Genomic DNA, 16,679 nt, shown 5'->3' with positions numbered 1-16,679 from the left:
CAATGTAGTCTTTTTTAATTAATTAACTATAGAAACATTAAAATTTTTCAACGAACCTTTAATACTACCTTAATGACACTCCGTAAAACTATTTACAGCTTAGTTTATAGAAATGAGGTCCCGATACCTTACTTTCTAAAACCACTTGACCTAATAAATCGTTATAAAACACAAATTATTTCAAAAATCTTTTTAAAACCATATTTGACTCGTAAATATTAAATAATAATATTTGCGAAACTTACTCGCCAAATTTGGTGGCCTCGAACTACTATTTTTTTACATCACTGAAAATTGGGCTGTTACACACTTGGTTTAATTTGTCTAACTTCTGATAATTGGAACTCAAAGCATACTAATGATGAATATATTTACATTACTGCTCATTGGGTTTACAAGGATTGGAAGCTACAAAAGAGAATCATAAGGTTTAGAGCTTTATTTCCACCGTGTGATGGTTTGAACATAGCGGATGAGCTTGTTTTGTGTTTATCTCAATGGGGTATAGACAACAAAATTTTTAGCATCACTTTGGATAATGCTTCTTATAATGATGTTAGGGTTTCTTGTCTTAAAAATCGTTTTCGTGTGAACCGAGCTATTTTGTGTAATGGTGTTTTTTTTCAAGTTAGTTGTTGTGCACATATATTGAATCTTATAGTTAAAGCTAGTTTAGAACTTGTTGATGATGTTGTTGGTAACATCAAAATGGAATTAAGTGCATAACAAAGTCAGGAATTCGTAGGAAAATATTTTATGATGTGGCCAACAAAAGTTTTCATTTGAATGTGACCAAAAAGTTTGTCAAGATGTGTGTGTGAGAAGGAATTCTACTTATTTGATGCTTGAATCTTCTCTTTACTATAAAGATGTGCTCGATTATATGGGCCAATGGGATAAAGATTATCAAATATTTGCACTTTCTAATGAGGAGTGGAGAAACGTTGCTATTCTTTGCAAATTTTTGAAAGTATTTTATGATGTGACTTGTGTTTTTTTTTGTTCTAATTATCCAACGACCAATCTTTATTTTGGAGGAGTTTAAAAGGTTCACAAGTCTTGCTTTGTGACACCCAAAACCTGACCAGGATAGACCGGCCCAAATTTGAAGCGTTAAATTAGCCGCCTAAGTGACTCTCCAACTAATAACCTCCCAAGACACACCCCGACCTTATAACACCTCAATCTTATCTATTTATTACTTGTTTATTAATGCGGAAGCAATTTGTGAACCAATTTTAAACTTTTTATAAGTAATTTAACCTCAGGCATTATTGTCATTTTATCACCTACGGTTAAATTAACCCAAATTTAGATTTATACATTTACCAATCCGCTTTTAGACAATTCATCTAAGCCCTAAAAATTTCAGCTTAATCCGAGTTTATTTTCTATGTCTAATTCAAGTTTTATCATTAAGGACTAAATCGTAACAATTTCAAACTATTAGTACTATACCCGAATATTAAATTGAGTGTGTTTCTAACAAATTTTATCTATTACAAGTCTAACCCTAAAATTTTATTAAGTTTCCTTATCATTTCAGGCTCTAATTAGACCTATCAAGTTACAAGACTAACTTGTAATTTAAACAGACTAGAGAACCAATTTAAAAAGATCAGAATTCAAACCACCAACAGTCCACTGTAGTTTTTTTTGTGCAAAATATTCGATTTTAAACCCAATTTTGAGTATTTTAATGGCTAATTAAACTCGATTTAGCTACAATTAAATATCATAAATATTCATACACCTTCAATTGAATTTATTAACACCAATTAAGCCTCTATTAAATAGAATTAAACATTCAATTACATGCATATCAACCACCGGTGATTTCAAACAAGTGGCGTACCTTAGTCGCTAGCAAACCATTCCACGAAAACTTCATTTAAACAATTGTTAGTGTAAACATCATGCCCCACACACCGCGTTATCAATCACCGTACTATCAAGCAACAATACACCGTAAATTATTCAATAATAAAACTCAAGCATGCATATATGATATTATAAAACCATCCAAGATTAAAAATGTCCAATTTCCAAGTCCAATTACAACCAAAATTAAACTAAGTCCCGGAAGTTCCACAATGCCCAATTAACATCTCTAAAATGTGTAACTAAATCTCTACCAAGCCTTAATCTTTTGGAACTCTCTTGCTTAGCTCCTCAGCTCCTCAATCCCATTGGTTATCTACATGAATGTGAGGGTGTGAGCTTACAAAAGCTCAGTGAATGTAAATAAAATGATGAGTAAATTATCAGCCAAATCATGCTTAAATTGAAACCAATCAAATACAAATTTTCAATCACAGTATCAATCTATAATAGTTCAATGTCATATGCTCAACCATGTATCAAAATCATAATTAATAATGGCATATAATCATCAATTTAGCATATGATAACACTCTAGAATAACGTATTTTTATGTATTAATTATGTATTTATTCTGAGTATGATCCTGCTAATTTGAGCTATTTACGATCTTTTATCTCATAGGGACTAAATTTGAGGCAAAAGCAAAATTAAGGGCCAAAAGCGTGAATTTAGAGATAAAATGGTCCAATGTGCGACACAAGGAAAAGTTGGTGCCAAAAGTGCAAGTATGGAGGACACAAGGGTTGAAATGCAAAAAGAAGATATTTTATTCTATCAGACTCTATTTTAATTATATTAGGATAATTAATATTAAGGATTATTTAATTTTAGGATTTTATTTTATTTATCTTTATTTTTATTCAATTAAATATATTTATCTTTTGGGAATTTAAGTAGGATTAGACTATCTCCCCTAGCACTATAAATAGAGGGTGAAGCGACTCAAAAGAGATCCATCTTTTTTTGTAAACACTCTCTCCCCAAAAATCTAGGCTTTTGTTCTTCTTATATTTCCTTTCAATAAAATCTCTATTTTTATTATATTTATTTTCTTTTCCACCACAACCATGAGCCACTAAACCCATCTAGCCGAAGCTTGTCGATATTCCCCAAAAAGGGTTCTTGAGACTTAGAGTCCGTGCTTACCCTCCTCACCGAGTATTCATCATTTCTCTACACTACGGGGCTGACACTTTCGTCCATGTCCCTTAAGAAGTAAGCTTTTCAACGTATGCAAAGGCGGCCGCTTTGTATGTTTTGGGAATATTGCACAGTTGGTTCATTAGCTTACTGCGTCAGAGGTTGGCGATCCAAAGAGACAAAATGGTGTGGGAATCGCCATTGAGAAGCGTTGATCTAGAATAAAATGATCCCACAGAAGCGATTGTTGGCTAGAGTCAGGTTCCACTAAATCGTAAGTCTAAATCCTTGGAGCTGGTGGTCGTAGGTGTCCTCTTCCACTATAACTGGCTTATTCGGTTTGGGAAGGATCATCTAAAAGCTGAGGATTGAACCCAAGGCGGAACGAGACAACTAGAGGCTGGAACCTCCCATAGGAATTTCCTTTCTCTCAACTTTATTTTTAATTTCTCGAATTTTTGATTCAATATTCTTAATTCTATTTTTATTTTATTTTTCTTTTCCAGATCCAAACCTTTAATTCTGTTATTTTCTTATTTTTTTTCTAGGTACGGAGGTTTTCTTGGGCAAGATTTTGTCTGGGATTTCACAGAACAAGACATTGTGCAAATCTAGTCCCTAAGGATTTGACCTATTTCCCTTTTACTATTCTTTTTCATTTTTTATTAGGGATAGGATATTTTTGGTTCTTTCAATGAGCACATCAAATTTTGGCGCCGTTGTCGGGGACTGGCAACGTACTAATCTTGTTTTTTGTTTCTTATGACCAGACCTGCTCTAGGTATTCTTGCGTTCGATTCATAAACTGAGAAGACTGCTAGAGCCAATCGTAAGGAGACAAAGTTACAGAAAAATCAGTCAGCGGTGGTTGGAACTCAAAGTAACCCACTGCCAGAAATCGAAGTCGACGACGAAGTTGAGTCTAGGGTCAATGAAAACCCTGCTCGAACACTTGAAAGCGAAAAAGTAGAAGTCGGCTCACCAAAAGAAGTGCTTAACGCTAGGGTTAACGAAAACCCGAATCTAGCACACCAACCAATGGCTCAAACGATTCGGCAACTAGCCAAAGCTCCGATAGAACAACCGCCATTGTGCCTCGCATATCATACTGTGGATACTGATTTTGAGTTGAAGTCAGGTTTAATCCAGTTACTGCCAACTTTTCATGGGTTGCAAAATGAAAATCCCCACAAGCATCTGAAAGAGTTTCATATGGTTTGTCCTAGCATGAAAACTCAGGGGGTAACTGAGGATCAGATTAAATTGTGTGCTTTCCCTTTCTCCATAGCAGATTCCGCTAAGGAATGGTTATTTTATTTATCCCCTGGATCTATTACAACTTGGGCTAATCTATCTTGTTTGTTTCTAAACAGATTTTTTCCAACGTCTCAAGCAGCTGAGCTAAGAAGAGAGATCATTGGAATAAGGCAAAAAGAAGCTGAGTCCCTTTACGATTATTGGGAACAGTTTAAGAAGTTGTGTGCAAGCTGCCCACAACATGGTATGACGGAGAAATCTCTCCTCCAATACTTTTACGAAGGTTTGAAGCCCATGGAGATGAATATGGTAGATGCCACTAGTGGAGGAGCATTGGTCAACATGACTCCCCAACAAACGAGAGACTTGATCTCCATGATGGCTGCAAATTCTCAACAGTTCCGAGCCAATACTAAACCCCCTAGAAGGGTTCACCAGCTAAGTAATTCAACCTTAGAGGATAAAGTTGATAGACTTACTAATATGATGAATTCTCTTCTTGCAGAAAAAGCGAAGACAGCCCGATTATGCGGAATATGTGCTACACCTGATCATGCAACTGATGCATGTCCCAGTTTGTATGATGATACCATGGCCCATCTGGATGCTGTGGGAAATTTCCCTGGGCTGCCAGAAAGGCGATATGACCCCTACGCTAATACCTACAACCCAAGGTGGAGGGACCATCCTAACTTAAGTTATGGGGCCAATCCACGAAATAACCAGCCATACCAAAATCGGTTTCCACAACAGCCGCAAGGTTCAGGTAATTTTCTAAAACCATGGTCAATAAGTTAGCAGCTAATGTTCTTGATTTTCAACAGAAAACTCTTAATTTCCAAAAAGAGACGAAGGATTCCCGCGTCCACCAGAGAGTTGACCACATCGATCGAGAAATTGACCTCTCAAGGGAAGCTGTCGTCACAAACAGAACCAAACCCTAGACAAAATGTAAATGCAGTAACGTTGCGGAGCGGAAAGGTACTGGAACCAATTCCTGACAGAAATCTTGGCCAAGAAATCGCCCAAGAAAAACTCGAAAAAGACGAAAAGGTCCGACCGAAGCCTCCATTGTCAAAAATTCAACCTCCATTTCCAGAACGATTCAACCAGTGTCGAAGAGATAAAAAGGACAAGGAAATCCTCGAAACATTTAGGAATGTCGAGATCAACATTCCGCTGTTGGACGCCATCAAACAAATACCGCAGTATGCTAAATTTCTTAAAGAGCTTTGCACCAACAAGCGAAAATTAATAGGAAATGAAAGGGTGAATGTTGGTGAGAATGTATCTGCAGTGTTACAGCAGAAAATGTCGACAAAATGCAAGGATAGGGGCATGTTTGCAATACCATGCAAAATAGGCCATCTGGGAATTAAGAAGGCTATGTGTGATCTAGGGGCTTCTATAAATGTAATGCCGTATTCTATTTATGAATCACTTAGCACGGGTTTTTTAACAAAAACAGGTGTTATCATTCAATTGGTGAACAAGTCCATTATGCATCCAGAAGGAGTCCTCGAGGATGTTCTGGTAAAAGTTAACGAGCTTATTTTCCCTGTAGATTTTTATGTGATCAAAATGGAGGAGGATAACACTCCTGGATCTTCAAATCTCCTGCTGGGTCGACCATTCCTCAGTACAGCTAATACTAAAATTGTCGTTCGAAGTGGAACTCTCATGATGGAGTTTAATGGGGAGATTGTAAAGTTTAATGTCTACGACGCCATTAGCCATCCCAGCGAAATCTTGAGCGTAAATTGCATCGACATAATTGACTCTTTAGTGGAAGAGAATTTTAAGTCAATTTATGGAGATAATTCTAAACTTGATGAATTTGAATTTGTTAATGAGTTATTATCTCCAAATACTAAACTGTTACCTTTTGTTATACAGGAACCAAAGTTAGAAAAAATTCGCAATGATGCCTACGAGAATGCTCGCATTTATAAAGATAAGACAAAGTTGTTTCACGATAAGAGAATAACTCAGAAGCATTTTTCGGTAAGACAAAAAGTTTTACTTTATAACTCCGTGTTAAAGTTATTCTCAGAGAGTAAAGAATCTGGAAAGTGGTTCGTAGTCAATGGCCAGTGATTGAAGCCGTTTTATGAGAATTTTCAAGCCCACGGTTGAGAAAATCCATTTGGAACCACCATAGAACCAATAACGGCGTCGAGCTAAAGACGTTAAACAAGCGTTTGTTGGGAGGCAACCCAATTTTTATTATTATTATTTATTATTTATTATTTCTTTCTTTCTTTACTTTATTTATTACTTTATTTTATTTTATTATTTATTACTTATTTGGATATTAATAAATTTTTCTTCTTTTGCTTAGATAAAACAGAGCGAAAATGCGAAGAAAACTGTTGAGCAACGCTTACAGCGTATTGAGGCCCGACTTGAAACCTTTGGCCAGCAACTGATCGAGCTCATTGCCATCATATGCGATCGACAGTAACAACACAGGGATTTTTTCTCAACTTTTCTACGTATTTATTTCTTTTCATCCACATTGAGGACAATGTGCTTTCAGTAGGGGGAGGTACTCTTCGTTATTACTGTAATTTTCTGATGTGATTTTGGTTGTTGTTGTTGTTGTTGTGATTATTTTGGCTAGTGTTACTGCTTGAGGATCCATTTTGTCCATATTTATTTAGAATCTCCTGCCTCTTTTCATGCCCAAGATTTTTACCAAGAATTTCCTACTATTTTACCTACAAGCATGATTCTTGTTTTCTGAGGAAATTACGGATTTTCCATAATTGATGTCATCTCCACTGTTTTATTCTTATTAGGCTAAAAATAATTGTGATTCATAGAGTTAACTTTATCTTACTTTTCGTAAAATTGATCAAGTTTAATACAAAGTGGACACTTAATATGTTTGAATGCTAAAATATGTTCATGACTATTAAGGTAATTACTGAAACTTATTTTTGACATTTGATTGTTTTTCTCTAAAGTCCTCATAAAAAAAGTTATTAATAAAATGTCGTTTAATGTTTCCATGCTTATGAGTGCAGCTTAAAAACATGACTGGCTGAGTAACCGGGGTAGGGTGCTTGGGTTGTCATCCTATTTCCCATCAAAAGGTTGTGTGACGTGTTAGGTAAAATTCCACTAACCGGAATTAATTTTTAAGAACATGTTGGGCTGAGTAATCGGGGTGAGGTGCTTGGCTGTTATCTCTCTTCGCGTCACAAGGTTCGATGTGTTCTTAAGAAAAAATATATAATTAGGAGTCTACTGGGCTGAGTAACCGATGTGGGGTGCTTAGCTGTCATCTCTCTTCGCGTCAAAAAGTTCAGTATATTTCTAAAGCATAAAAAATATAAATAATAAATAAATAAAAAGAAAAAAAATATAATTTGGGGACTAAAGGAGGAAACAAATAGGGTGTCTTGGTAGTTTGACAATTTACCTAATTTTCATTAAATAATTCAAGTTGATTCTAATTTTTGTGTGTATTAATTGGAAAATTTTTCTGTTTTACTTAAAGCAAGCTTAGGGTTCTCTTTATTTTTCATATGCATTTTTGACTGATTTTTATAAAACTTTGGAGTAGTATTTCTTTTATTGCAAAATCTAACTTTCACAGTAGATAGGAACCATACTTGAGGGCAAGCATGGGCTAAGTAGGGAGAATTTAATAACACTCTAGAAAAACGTATTTTTATGTATTAATTATGTATTTATTCTGAGTATGATCCTGCTAATTTGAGATATTTATGATCTTTTACCTCATATGGACTAAATTTGAGGCAAAAGCAAAATTAAGGGCCAAAAGCGTGAATTTAGAGATAAAATGGGCCAATGTACGACACAAGGAAAAGTTGGTGCCAAAAGTGCAAGCATGGAGGACATAAGGGTTGAAATGCAAAAAGAAGAGATTTTATTCTATCAGACTCTATTTTTACTTATATTAGGATAATTAATATTAAGAATTATTTAATTTTAGGATTTTATTTTATTTATCTTTATTTATCTTAAATTAAATGTATTTATCTTTTGGGAATTTAAGTAGGATTAGACTATCTCCCCTAGCACTATAAATAGAGGGTGAAGTGACTCAAAAAAGATCCATCTTTTTCTGTAAACACTCTCTCCCCAAAAATCTAGGCTTTTGTTCTTCGCATATTTCCTTTCAATAAAATCTCCATTTTTATTATATTTATTTTCTTTTCCACCACAACCATAAGCCACTAAACCCATCTAGCTGAAGGTTGTCAATATTCCCCAAAAAGGGTTCTTGAGACTTAGAGTCCGTACTTAGCCTCCTCACCGAGTAGTCATCATTTCTCCGCACTACGGGGCTGACGCTTTCATCCATGTCCCTTAAGAAGTAAGCTTTTCAACGTATGCAAAGGCAGCTGCTTTGTATGTTTTGGGAAGGTTGCACAGTCAATTCGTTAGCTTACTGCGTCAGAGGTTTGCGAGCCCAAGAGACAAAATGGCGTGGGATTCGCCATTGAGAAGTGTTGATCTAGCACAAAACGATCCCACAGAAGGATTGTTGGCTAGAGTCAGGTTCCACTAAATCGTAAGTCTAAATCTTTGGAGCTGGTGGTCGTAGGCGTCCTCTTCCACTATAACTGGCTTATTCGGTTTGGGAAGGATCACCTAAAAGCCGAGGATTGAACCCAAGGCGGAACGAGACAATTGGAGGCTGGAACCTCCCATAAGAATTTTCTTTCTCTCAACTCTATTTTTAATTTCTCGAATTTTCAATTCAATATTCTTAATTTTGTTTTTATTTTATTTTTTGTTTCAAGATCCAAACCTTTAATTCTGTTATTTTCTTATTTTTTTCTAGGTACGGAGGTTTTCTTGGGCAAGATTCTGCCTGGGATTTCACGAAACAAGACATTGTGCAAATCCAGTCCCTGAGGATTTGACCCTACTTCTCTTTTACTATTCTTTTTCATTATTTATTAGGGATATGATATTTTTGGTGCTTTCAACGACCGCATCAGCATATAACATTTGATACATTTATATTGGCATATACAATCATGGCTTAATCGGGTGATCATACATCGGATAAACGGATCTCCTTACTCTCAATCAGAATCAGAATCAGTCCCGAATTGAGCAGGCTAAGGCCACACGCTCCCTTATATCACCTCAAATCAGTCCCGTTGAGTGGAGACACAAGCTTAAAGCTCTCTTATCTACTCCAAATCAGTCCACCTAGAGCCTCATTGCTCACAAATAACATATCAATATGGTGAATACTCAGAAATCCTATGGCATGACAACTATATCAATTGGATCCACCATGCTATACTGCCAATATAACCAATCAATCATAACATAATTTCACTCAATAATGTGCTCAATTTAAAGTGCCAAAATGCAATCTAAATCATGTAACATAGCCATTTTAACATCAAATTAAATCTAGCATACCGATTACCTATTATCAATGTTCATTTATCAATTGAAATATTAACATACCATGAACCAAAAACTCTAGCATGCTTGCTTAGTTCACCATTATAATCAATTAAATCAAGCACATAAAATCACTAGATGCTCACTTACCAACACTTAACAAAAATTTCATCACCTAAACATATATCAACAATATTACAAAATTAACCAACCAAAACTCAATTAAATATTTGCAATCAGTAACTAATCATCCGATTAAGCATAAGTGATGGTCAATTTACCAAATCGCCCTTTAATAGCACTCACCACACAACTAACTCAACCACAACCAAGTGATCAACCAAGCAAATCCAAGCTTCAATTTCAATTAGCTCAATCCTTTTCAAGATTCGGAGCTTCAACAGAGATAAGATAGATATTACCACCTTTCAAAAGATATAAAAAACACAAATTTTCATCAACTAGGCTACACAAAATTCTCACCCAAAGTTACCTTACCAGATTTGTATCATGAAGTCGAAAACTCGATCCATCACAAAATCGATCACTCCAGCCCTCCTAATCACTTCCAAACATCAATATTAGAGTAAATAAACATATACTAAGCATCAATTTTACATAAATCAATTTCATAAAAATCTGAAAAATCAGTTCATGAAGATGATGAAATTCGAATTTCTTTAAATTACATTATAATACATGTTTAATCTTGATAAATAAAATCAAAAACCTTTTAACATATCCATTTTGAGTTGGAACATCCATTTATTTATGGATTTCCTCTCAAAATTCAAGATCCACCATTAAAGCACCTTAAGCTTTTGAAAAGATGACATTGATAAAAAATCATGTAATTATCACTCAAATCATGTAAATATGCTTCTAATCATCATAAAAATAAGTTTATAAATGATAATTACCTTTGATTCATTCTAAATCCTTTGATTGAAAATTATGATTCAAGAATCTTTAGAAATTTCAGAATATTTTTGGCTACTTTTGTGAATAATTTCGGGTGAAAAGAGAGAGTATTTTGAGAACGAAATTTGTTGAATCTATTCTCTGATGATAGATCTTTAAAACCATGCAAAGAAAACAAATTTTATAGCTCTCTAATCTGATGTAAATGGTGTGAAAAGTAGGCTAGATGCATTGTGTTTAAAACTGAAACAACCCACCAAAAATTTAAAAATTGGGAAATTTGTCCAATGGCCACTCCCACATTTCCCATACTTTACCAATTGATCCTTTCCCTCCAAAATTCTAAATTTAAAGGTTTATTTGCCAAAAAAATACTCCAAAATTTCCCTTATTTTACAATAAAAATTAACCAAAATAAAAATTAACCCCCAAAAATTTTTTTTTTCAAATTCTTTTTTGACTCAAATTAATTATTTTCACTAATAATTATTTAATTACTTTAAAATTAATTTTCCAAATATATTTTTATTTTTTTGAATTATTATTTAATCAATTTTATATAAAATTGACCTCTTAAATTAAATTAAAAAATTACTATTAACCCGATAAATTCCTAAATTCACGCTTGAAACCCAAAAAATATACCCAAAACTAGTAGACCCGGTTTAGGGATATTACAAGCTTGATACAATTAAAGGTCCTCATTATTTTTTAACTCCAATGGTTAAGAAAATGCAAGAGAAATTTAATAAATATTGGGCTGAGAATTCGTTGATATTGTCATGTGCTGTAATTTTAGATCCTTGTTACAAGTTAAATTATGTGCAGTATTGCTTTACTACAATCTATGGTATTCATGCTTCAGATTTTGTTGAAATCATTCTTAGCAATCTTAAACTCTTGTTTAATGAGTATGTTAAAAAATCCAAATCCACGTCTTCCTCCTTGGCTGGGAGTTCTAATGTTTCGGATAATAATCCTATTGATTCTAGTTTGCATCAACACAATGTTAATAGTGCTGATTTTGGGGGAGATTTTGATGAGAGTGGTGATTATAAATGGTATTTAAATGAATCTAGCACTAAGATTGAAAAGTCGTAGTTGGTTTGATGAGAGTGATGATTATAAATGGTATTTAAATGAATCTAGCACTAAGAGTGAAAAGTCACAGTTGGACATTTATTTGGAAGAACATGAGCTTGAGTTGAATTGTCAAATAGATGTTTTGGATTATTGGAGCAAAAGTTTAGTTTGATATAATGAGCTTTCATTATTGGCTCGTGATCTTTTGGCAATTACAATATCAATTGTAGCTTCCGATTCGGCTTTTAGCATGGGTAAGAAAGTTATCACACCTTTGAGGAGTTCACTTAAGCCAAAAACAGTTCAAGTTGTTGTTTGTTTTGATGATTGGATGAGAGCTAAGGAATTTTCAACGGGTAATTATTATTCTCGTTTTATTGTTGTAATTTTGTAACATTTTATCAATTTGATTATCTAATTATTTATTCTTATTTCATGTTAGAAATTGGTTGCAAGAATGATGAGGACGATGAGGATGATGTTTCTTCGATTGCTTTTTAGGTTACCTTTCTAATTGTTGACAATTTAATTTAGCTTACAATTTATAGTTTGTTATAAAATTAAATATGTTGATTGGTTAATGTATAGAAATTTTAGTTGGTTGATTATATTTTGCAGGTTTTTGGTGTTGTTTTGGTGTTGCTAGTGGTGTTGTTTTTTGTGCTGTTTTGGTGTTGTTTTTTGTGCTATTTTGATATCATTTTGGTGCTGCTTTTTGTGGTGTTTTATTGTTGTTTCGCGCTATTTATTATGTTGTTCCGTTGTCGTTTTAAAATTATTTAGATATTGTAGAACATTTGTTTTATTATTAATTTTGTTATTATTTTACCTCTAACTTGTTACTATTTTAATATAACCACTTTTTATTGTATTTTCAATTTGTGTATTGTTTTAAGAATTGTTTTAGTATCATTTTTTATTTTTTTATTGTTTTAATATTTGTTTTTATGTTTTTAAATGTATTTGATTTATTATATTTTAAATTTTGTTTATTAATAAAATAATCTAAAATTTTAATATGGATTGGGCTGGGCTCAGGCTTAGCAATTAAATTTTAGGCTAGGCTTGGACAAATTTTTAGGCCTATATATCAAGCCAGGCTAGCCCCGGGCCTAGAAAACGGGCCTAAAATTTTGTTCAGGCATTGCCCGAACTCGGCCCGGCCCATGATTACCTCTATGTGTAACCATTGACTTAACACTCATCATGAACATGTTTTCATTTGAGTTATCTTGGGACAATCTCTCTGAAAGTCATGCATGACTAGTTGTCCTTAAAAAGAAATCTCATCTAATGAACCCACATGACAAAGTTTACCTTAGGGTGTAGCCAGGGTAGGAACCAGCTCGAAACTTTATCATGCTATCACTTAGGGACCACCAATGGAGATCATAGGTCTTGTTCAATGACCTTTTCCCACTCAATATTTTAAAAATATGCAAGGTATTTTTTATCCCAAATTTCAAGAATGATCATATAATAGTCCTAGTGGCATTCTTACCTAATCTAAATGACATCCTTCCAACATATGCATGGCATGCTATGGCAATTTTATAATATCCATTCATAAGAATCAATCAATCTTAAAACAAATAATTTTGATTCTCCACATATTTTCTTTTAAGGGAAAAACCAAAGAAGTAAATGAGAATCATACACCACGTAGGGTCCCAAGAAAAGGAGGTGAGTCAAATTTGACCATTTAAAAACCAAGCCTTTCCTAGCTAGAGCCAATCCTAGACATGCACCTTTTCATTACCACACTTCTCACAGTTATTAAATAACCTAAAGAAGTGAATAGAACAATACAACACATGTATTTTCTCATTACCACACTTCTTATTTTTAATCGATCAACTGTGAATCATCTTATATATATATATATATATATATATCACAATTATAACATTGCATAATATTATAAACAATTATAAAGCAGATATACAAAGAGATAGGTCATTAAAATAAAATTGTCAGCTAAGGTTTCCATGGTTCTACTTCTAAAAAATAAATGGAAAAATAAAATTACACAACTTTTCACCACAAGTCATTCCTTGAGTCTTCCACCACCATCATATCTTTTACTCGTCACGGACTCCTTTTGGAAAAATTACATTTAATTCTTATGTCCGTTTCCGGCTCACAAGAATTCTATGAATTTTAAAAAATATATCCCTGCATAGATATGATAGTCCACTGTCTATTTCCTAAGAACCACAACTTTGGTAAAAAATAATTATATAACAAATATATAATATCGCATCCATTCTCGTATATAACTCAAAACAAGTATAAGATCTAAAGAATGCCATTTTCTATGTAATCAAAATAGTGAATCTCGTAATAGAGAGCTAGGTGATGTTTTCAAAATGATTTTCAACTCATTTTGACATGATTAAGAGCTTTATAAATTGGATTTAACAAATTCTTAAATAAACTGTATGAATCAAATAATTTTCTTCTTTGAGATGGAAATGAAGTGATTTTTCCGAAAAAGGTTGATTTATGAAATTGAGTGAAATTAATAGCTTAGGTCTATAATTAAGCATTAGATCTGATGTTAAGAAGTGAAAATTGAGGATTTATTATTTGAGTTAAAATGAATTAATTTTAAGATTTCAGTAAGGCAAGGTGAGCTTGCTAGTTTTGTGAGGGTCGGGAGTTGTTGTTTGTTGTTAGGTGATTATCTTCTTTGTGAATGTTAGTAATTTGTATATTCTCATGTTATATGTAAAGCCACTCAACGCGAAGGTGCATTCACGAGCAAGGACAACGGCAATCAGGTGGTATAGGCTCTTCATGAATTGTGAGCCACGGGTGAGTGCCTTTGTATATCGCATTTAAACACGAGTTCACATGACTTGGGAAAGTCAGGCAAGGCATGCGAACCCTCCTATTTAACGTGCGAACCCTTTTAAATTGTAAAGCTTAATTATTAGTTTGGTACATTAAGGACCAAATTAAATAAATTGAAAAACTATCATGAATTATTGGTAGGAATAGAAAATAGAGGGTCCCTAATGAGATTTGGTGAAATTAGATTTTAATCTGAAGCTTTAAATTGAAAGTTATGCTTATCCCGATTTTAGGGACTGAACTGAATAATTTGCAAAAAATTTTAAAAATTGGTATTTGATTCTTTTTTATTGAGATTTGTTAATATGATGTGTTTTATTATTATTCATAGGTAACGACAACATGGAATCATCGAGAGGGAGAGGAAAAATGAAAGTGATCAATGAGTAGCCGAAAATTTTAGTTTGTACATTTATAATTTAAAGTCATATAAATTGCTTGTATTTTCACATCACATGCATACGAGAGTAACGAGGTAAGTATATAGTAATGGTATAAGTTATTGGATCGATTTTGAATGTGAATTCTCATAATAGATGACTAAATTGAATAAAATATAAAATAGTATGAATCGCTTGAAATATGAATTTTGCTATGGAATTGAGTTAGAATATGTATTGATTGATATGAAATACATACGTTATGTTAATGAATTGATTTATTATAGTGTATATGATTGAAATCTTTGATATGTGTACTAAATTGGAATTGGAATTGAAATTTGATACCCTATTAACAATTCATGCTGAGTAGGATATAGTTGGCATGCCATATGAATGAATTGTGTACGGATTTATACGCTTATGCTCCAAGATGCACCTCTTGCACCAGGATGCACTTCATGTGCCAGGTATGCACTTGGTGCGCTAAGATGCACTTTGTGTGCTAGGATGTGCTTTGTGCACCAGAATACACTTTATGTGCTACTTTACCCTACTTTAGGTTATCTGATGATGCACTTCGATGCCAGTTTGGTGTGTTGGATGGATGATCCGAGTATCCGTTCGAGTCCAAGTCAAGTTAATAGGGATTGTAAAATGTAACTTGGTGAATGATATAAATGTGTACAAATCCATACCATTGAATGAATCGTACTTAATTGTGAAAGAAACGTTGAAATCACATAGTTGAGTATACAAATCAAATGAACCAACCCTGGGAGCCTAAACGGGTATGAATGAGTCAGTAGAATCCAAAATTTAGTAAAGAATGTGATATTAAAAAGTGAATTATGTGTTATTAGATGTAAGTTATTTGTGGAAAAGATTTATATTGAATGCTTAATGTTGTAATTGGATTGGATTGAATAAAGATTTGGTTTTATGCATACTTACGTATAAATTTTGATGATGAAAAGTACGGTAACCAAATTGAAAGTTAGTATAATGTTATATGCATATAAATATACATGTATGGAATTGAAATGTTTTACTACTTCTTATGTTTTAAGCTTTGGTTTATAAATGTACCACTAAGCCTATAGCTCAGAGTACGGTTTTTTTTTCTCCGTGCATAGGTTCAGGTGATTCTCGAATCCTCGAGAATTAAAGCTAGCATCCAGATGATTGTTTTTGACTCAACAAAGTTTGTAATGTACCCCTTTCGATTGTAAATGGCAAGTACCTAGGGTTTAATTCGGTTTTCTATAAAAAAAGGTCAAACTTGGAACTTAGTTGCTTAATGTCATTTCGAAGTATTGTTTTGGTATGTTCTACCTTATATACTGTTGTAAAAGTTTTGTTTGGTTGTGATTGGGATTATATAGGTTAACACAAGTCTTTTGAACTTGTTTCAAAATGGTCATTTTTTTTAAATAGTGAGTCATGTTGCAACGAGGAATCTCTAATGTCGCGACGAGAAACAAAGCAAAATTCTAAGTGGTGACATCATTGCTCGAGGTCACGATGAGCACTGAACAGAGAGTTGCGTCACGGAGAGGAACCTGTAACGTCACGACGTCAACCCAAAACTTCAAAATTTTTACAATTTGTTCTATTTCGATCTTAGGTTAGTGAAAGAGCTTTCGTGAGCTTGTATAAGACCAAAAAATGATTATGTATTGTTTGATACACTTGTTTTAGTTACATTTATATGTTTAAAGGTAATAATTAATAGTAGTTTGATCATAGTTGCTTCGG

General features: G+C 33.5%; 1 protein-coding gene across 1 annotated transcript; it reads left to right on the top strand.

The window, feature by feature from the left end:
* The first annotated feature begins 883 nt into the window (after nt 1-883).
* Nucleotides 884-6,745, top strand: LOC105800930 (uncharacterized). Its single transcript, XM_052625196.1, has 5 exons — nt 884-970; nt 3,838-5,021; nt 5,106-6,036; nt 6,178-6,285; nt 6,623-6,745. The coding sequence occupies exons 1-5, from the start codon at nt 884-886 to the stop codon at nt 6,743-6,745; spliced, it is 2,433 nt and encodes an 810-aa protein (XP_052481156.1).
* Nucleotides 6,746-16,679: the final 9,934 nt, after the last annotated feature.

Source organism: Gossypium raimondii, chromosome 12 (genome assembly GCF_025698545.1).
Source record: "Gossypium raimondii isolate GPD5lz chromosome 12, ASM2569854v1, whole genome shotgun sequence".
NCBI classification, from domain to species: Eukaryota; Viridiplantae; Streptophyta; class Magnoliopsida; order Malvales; family Malvaceae; genus Gossypium; species Gossypium raimondii.
This window is presented reverse-complemented; position numbering and strand designations above follow the sequence as displayed.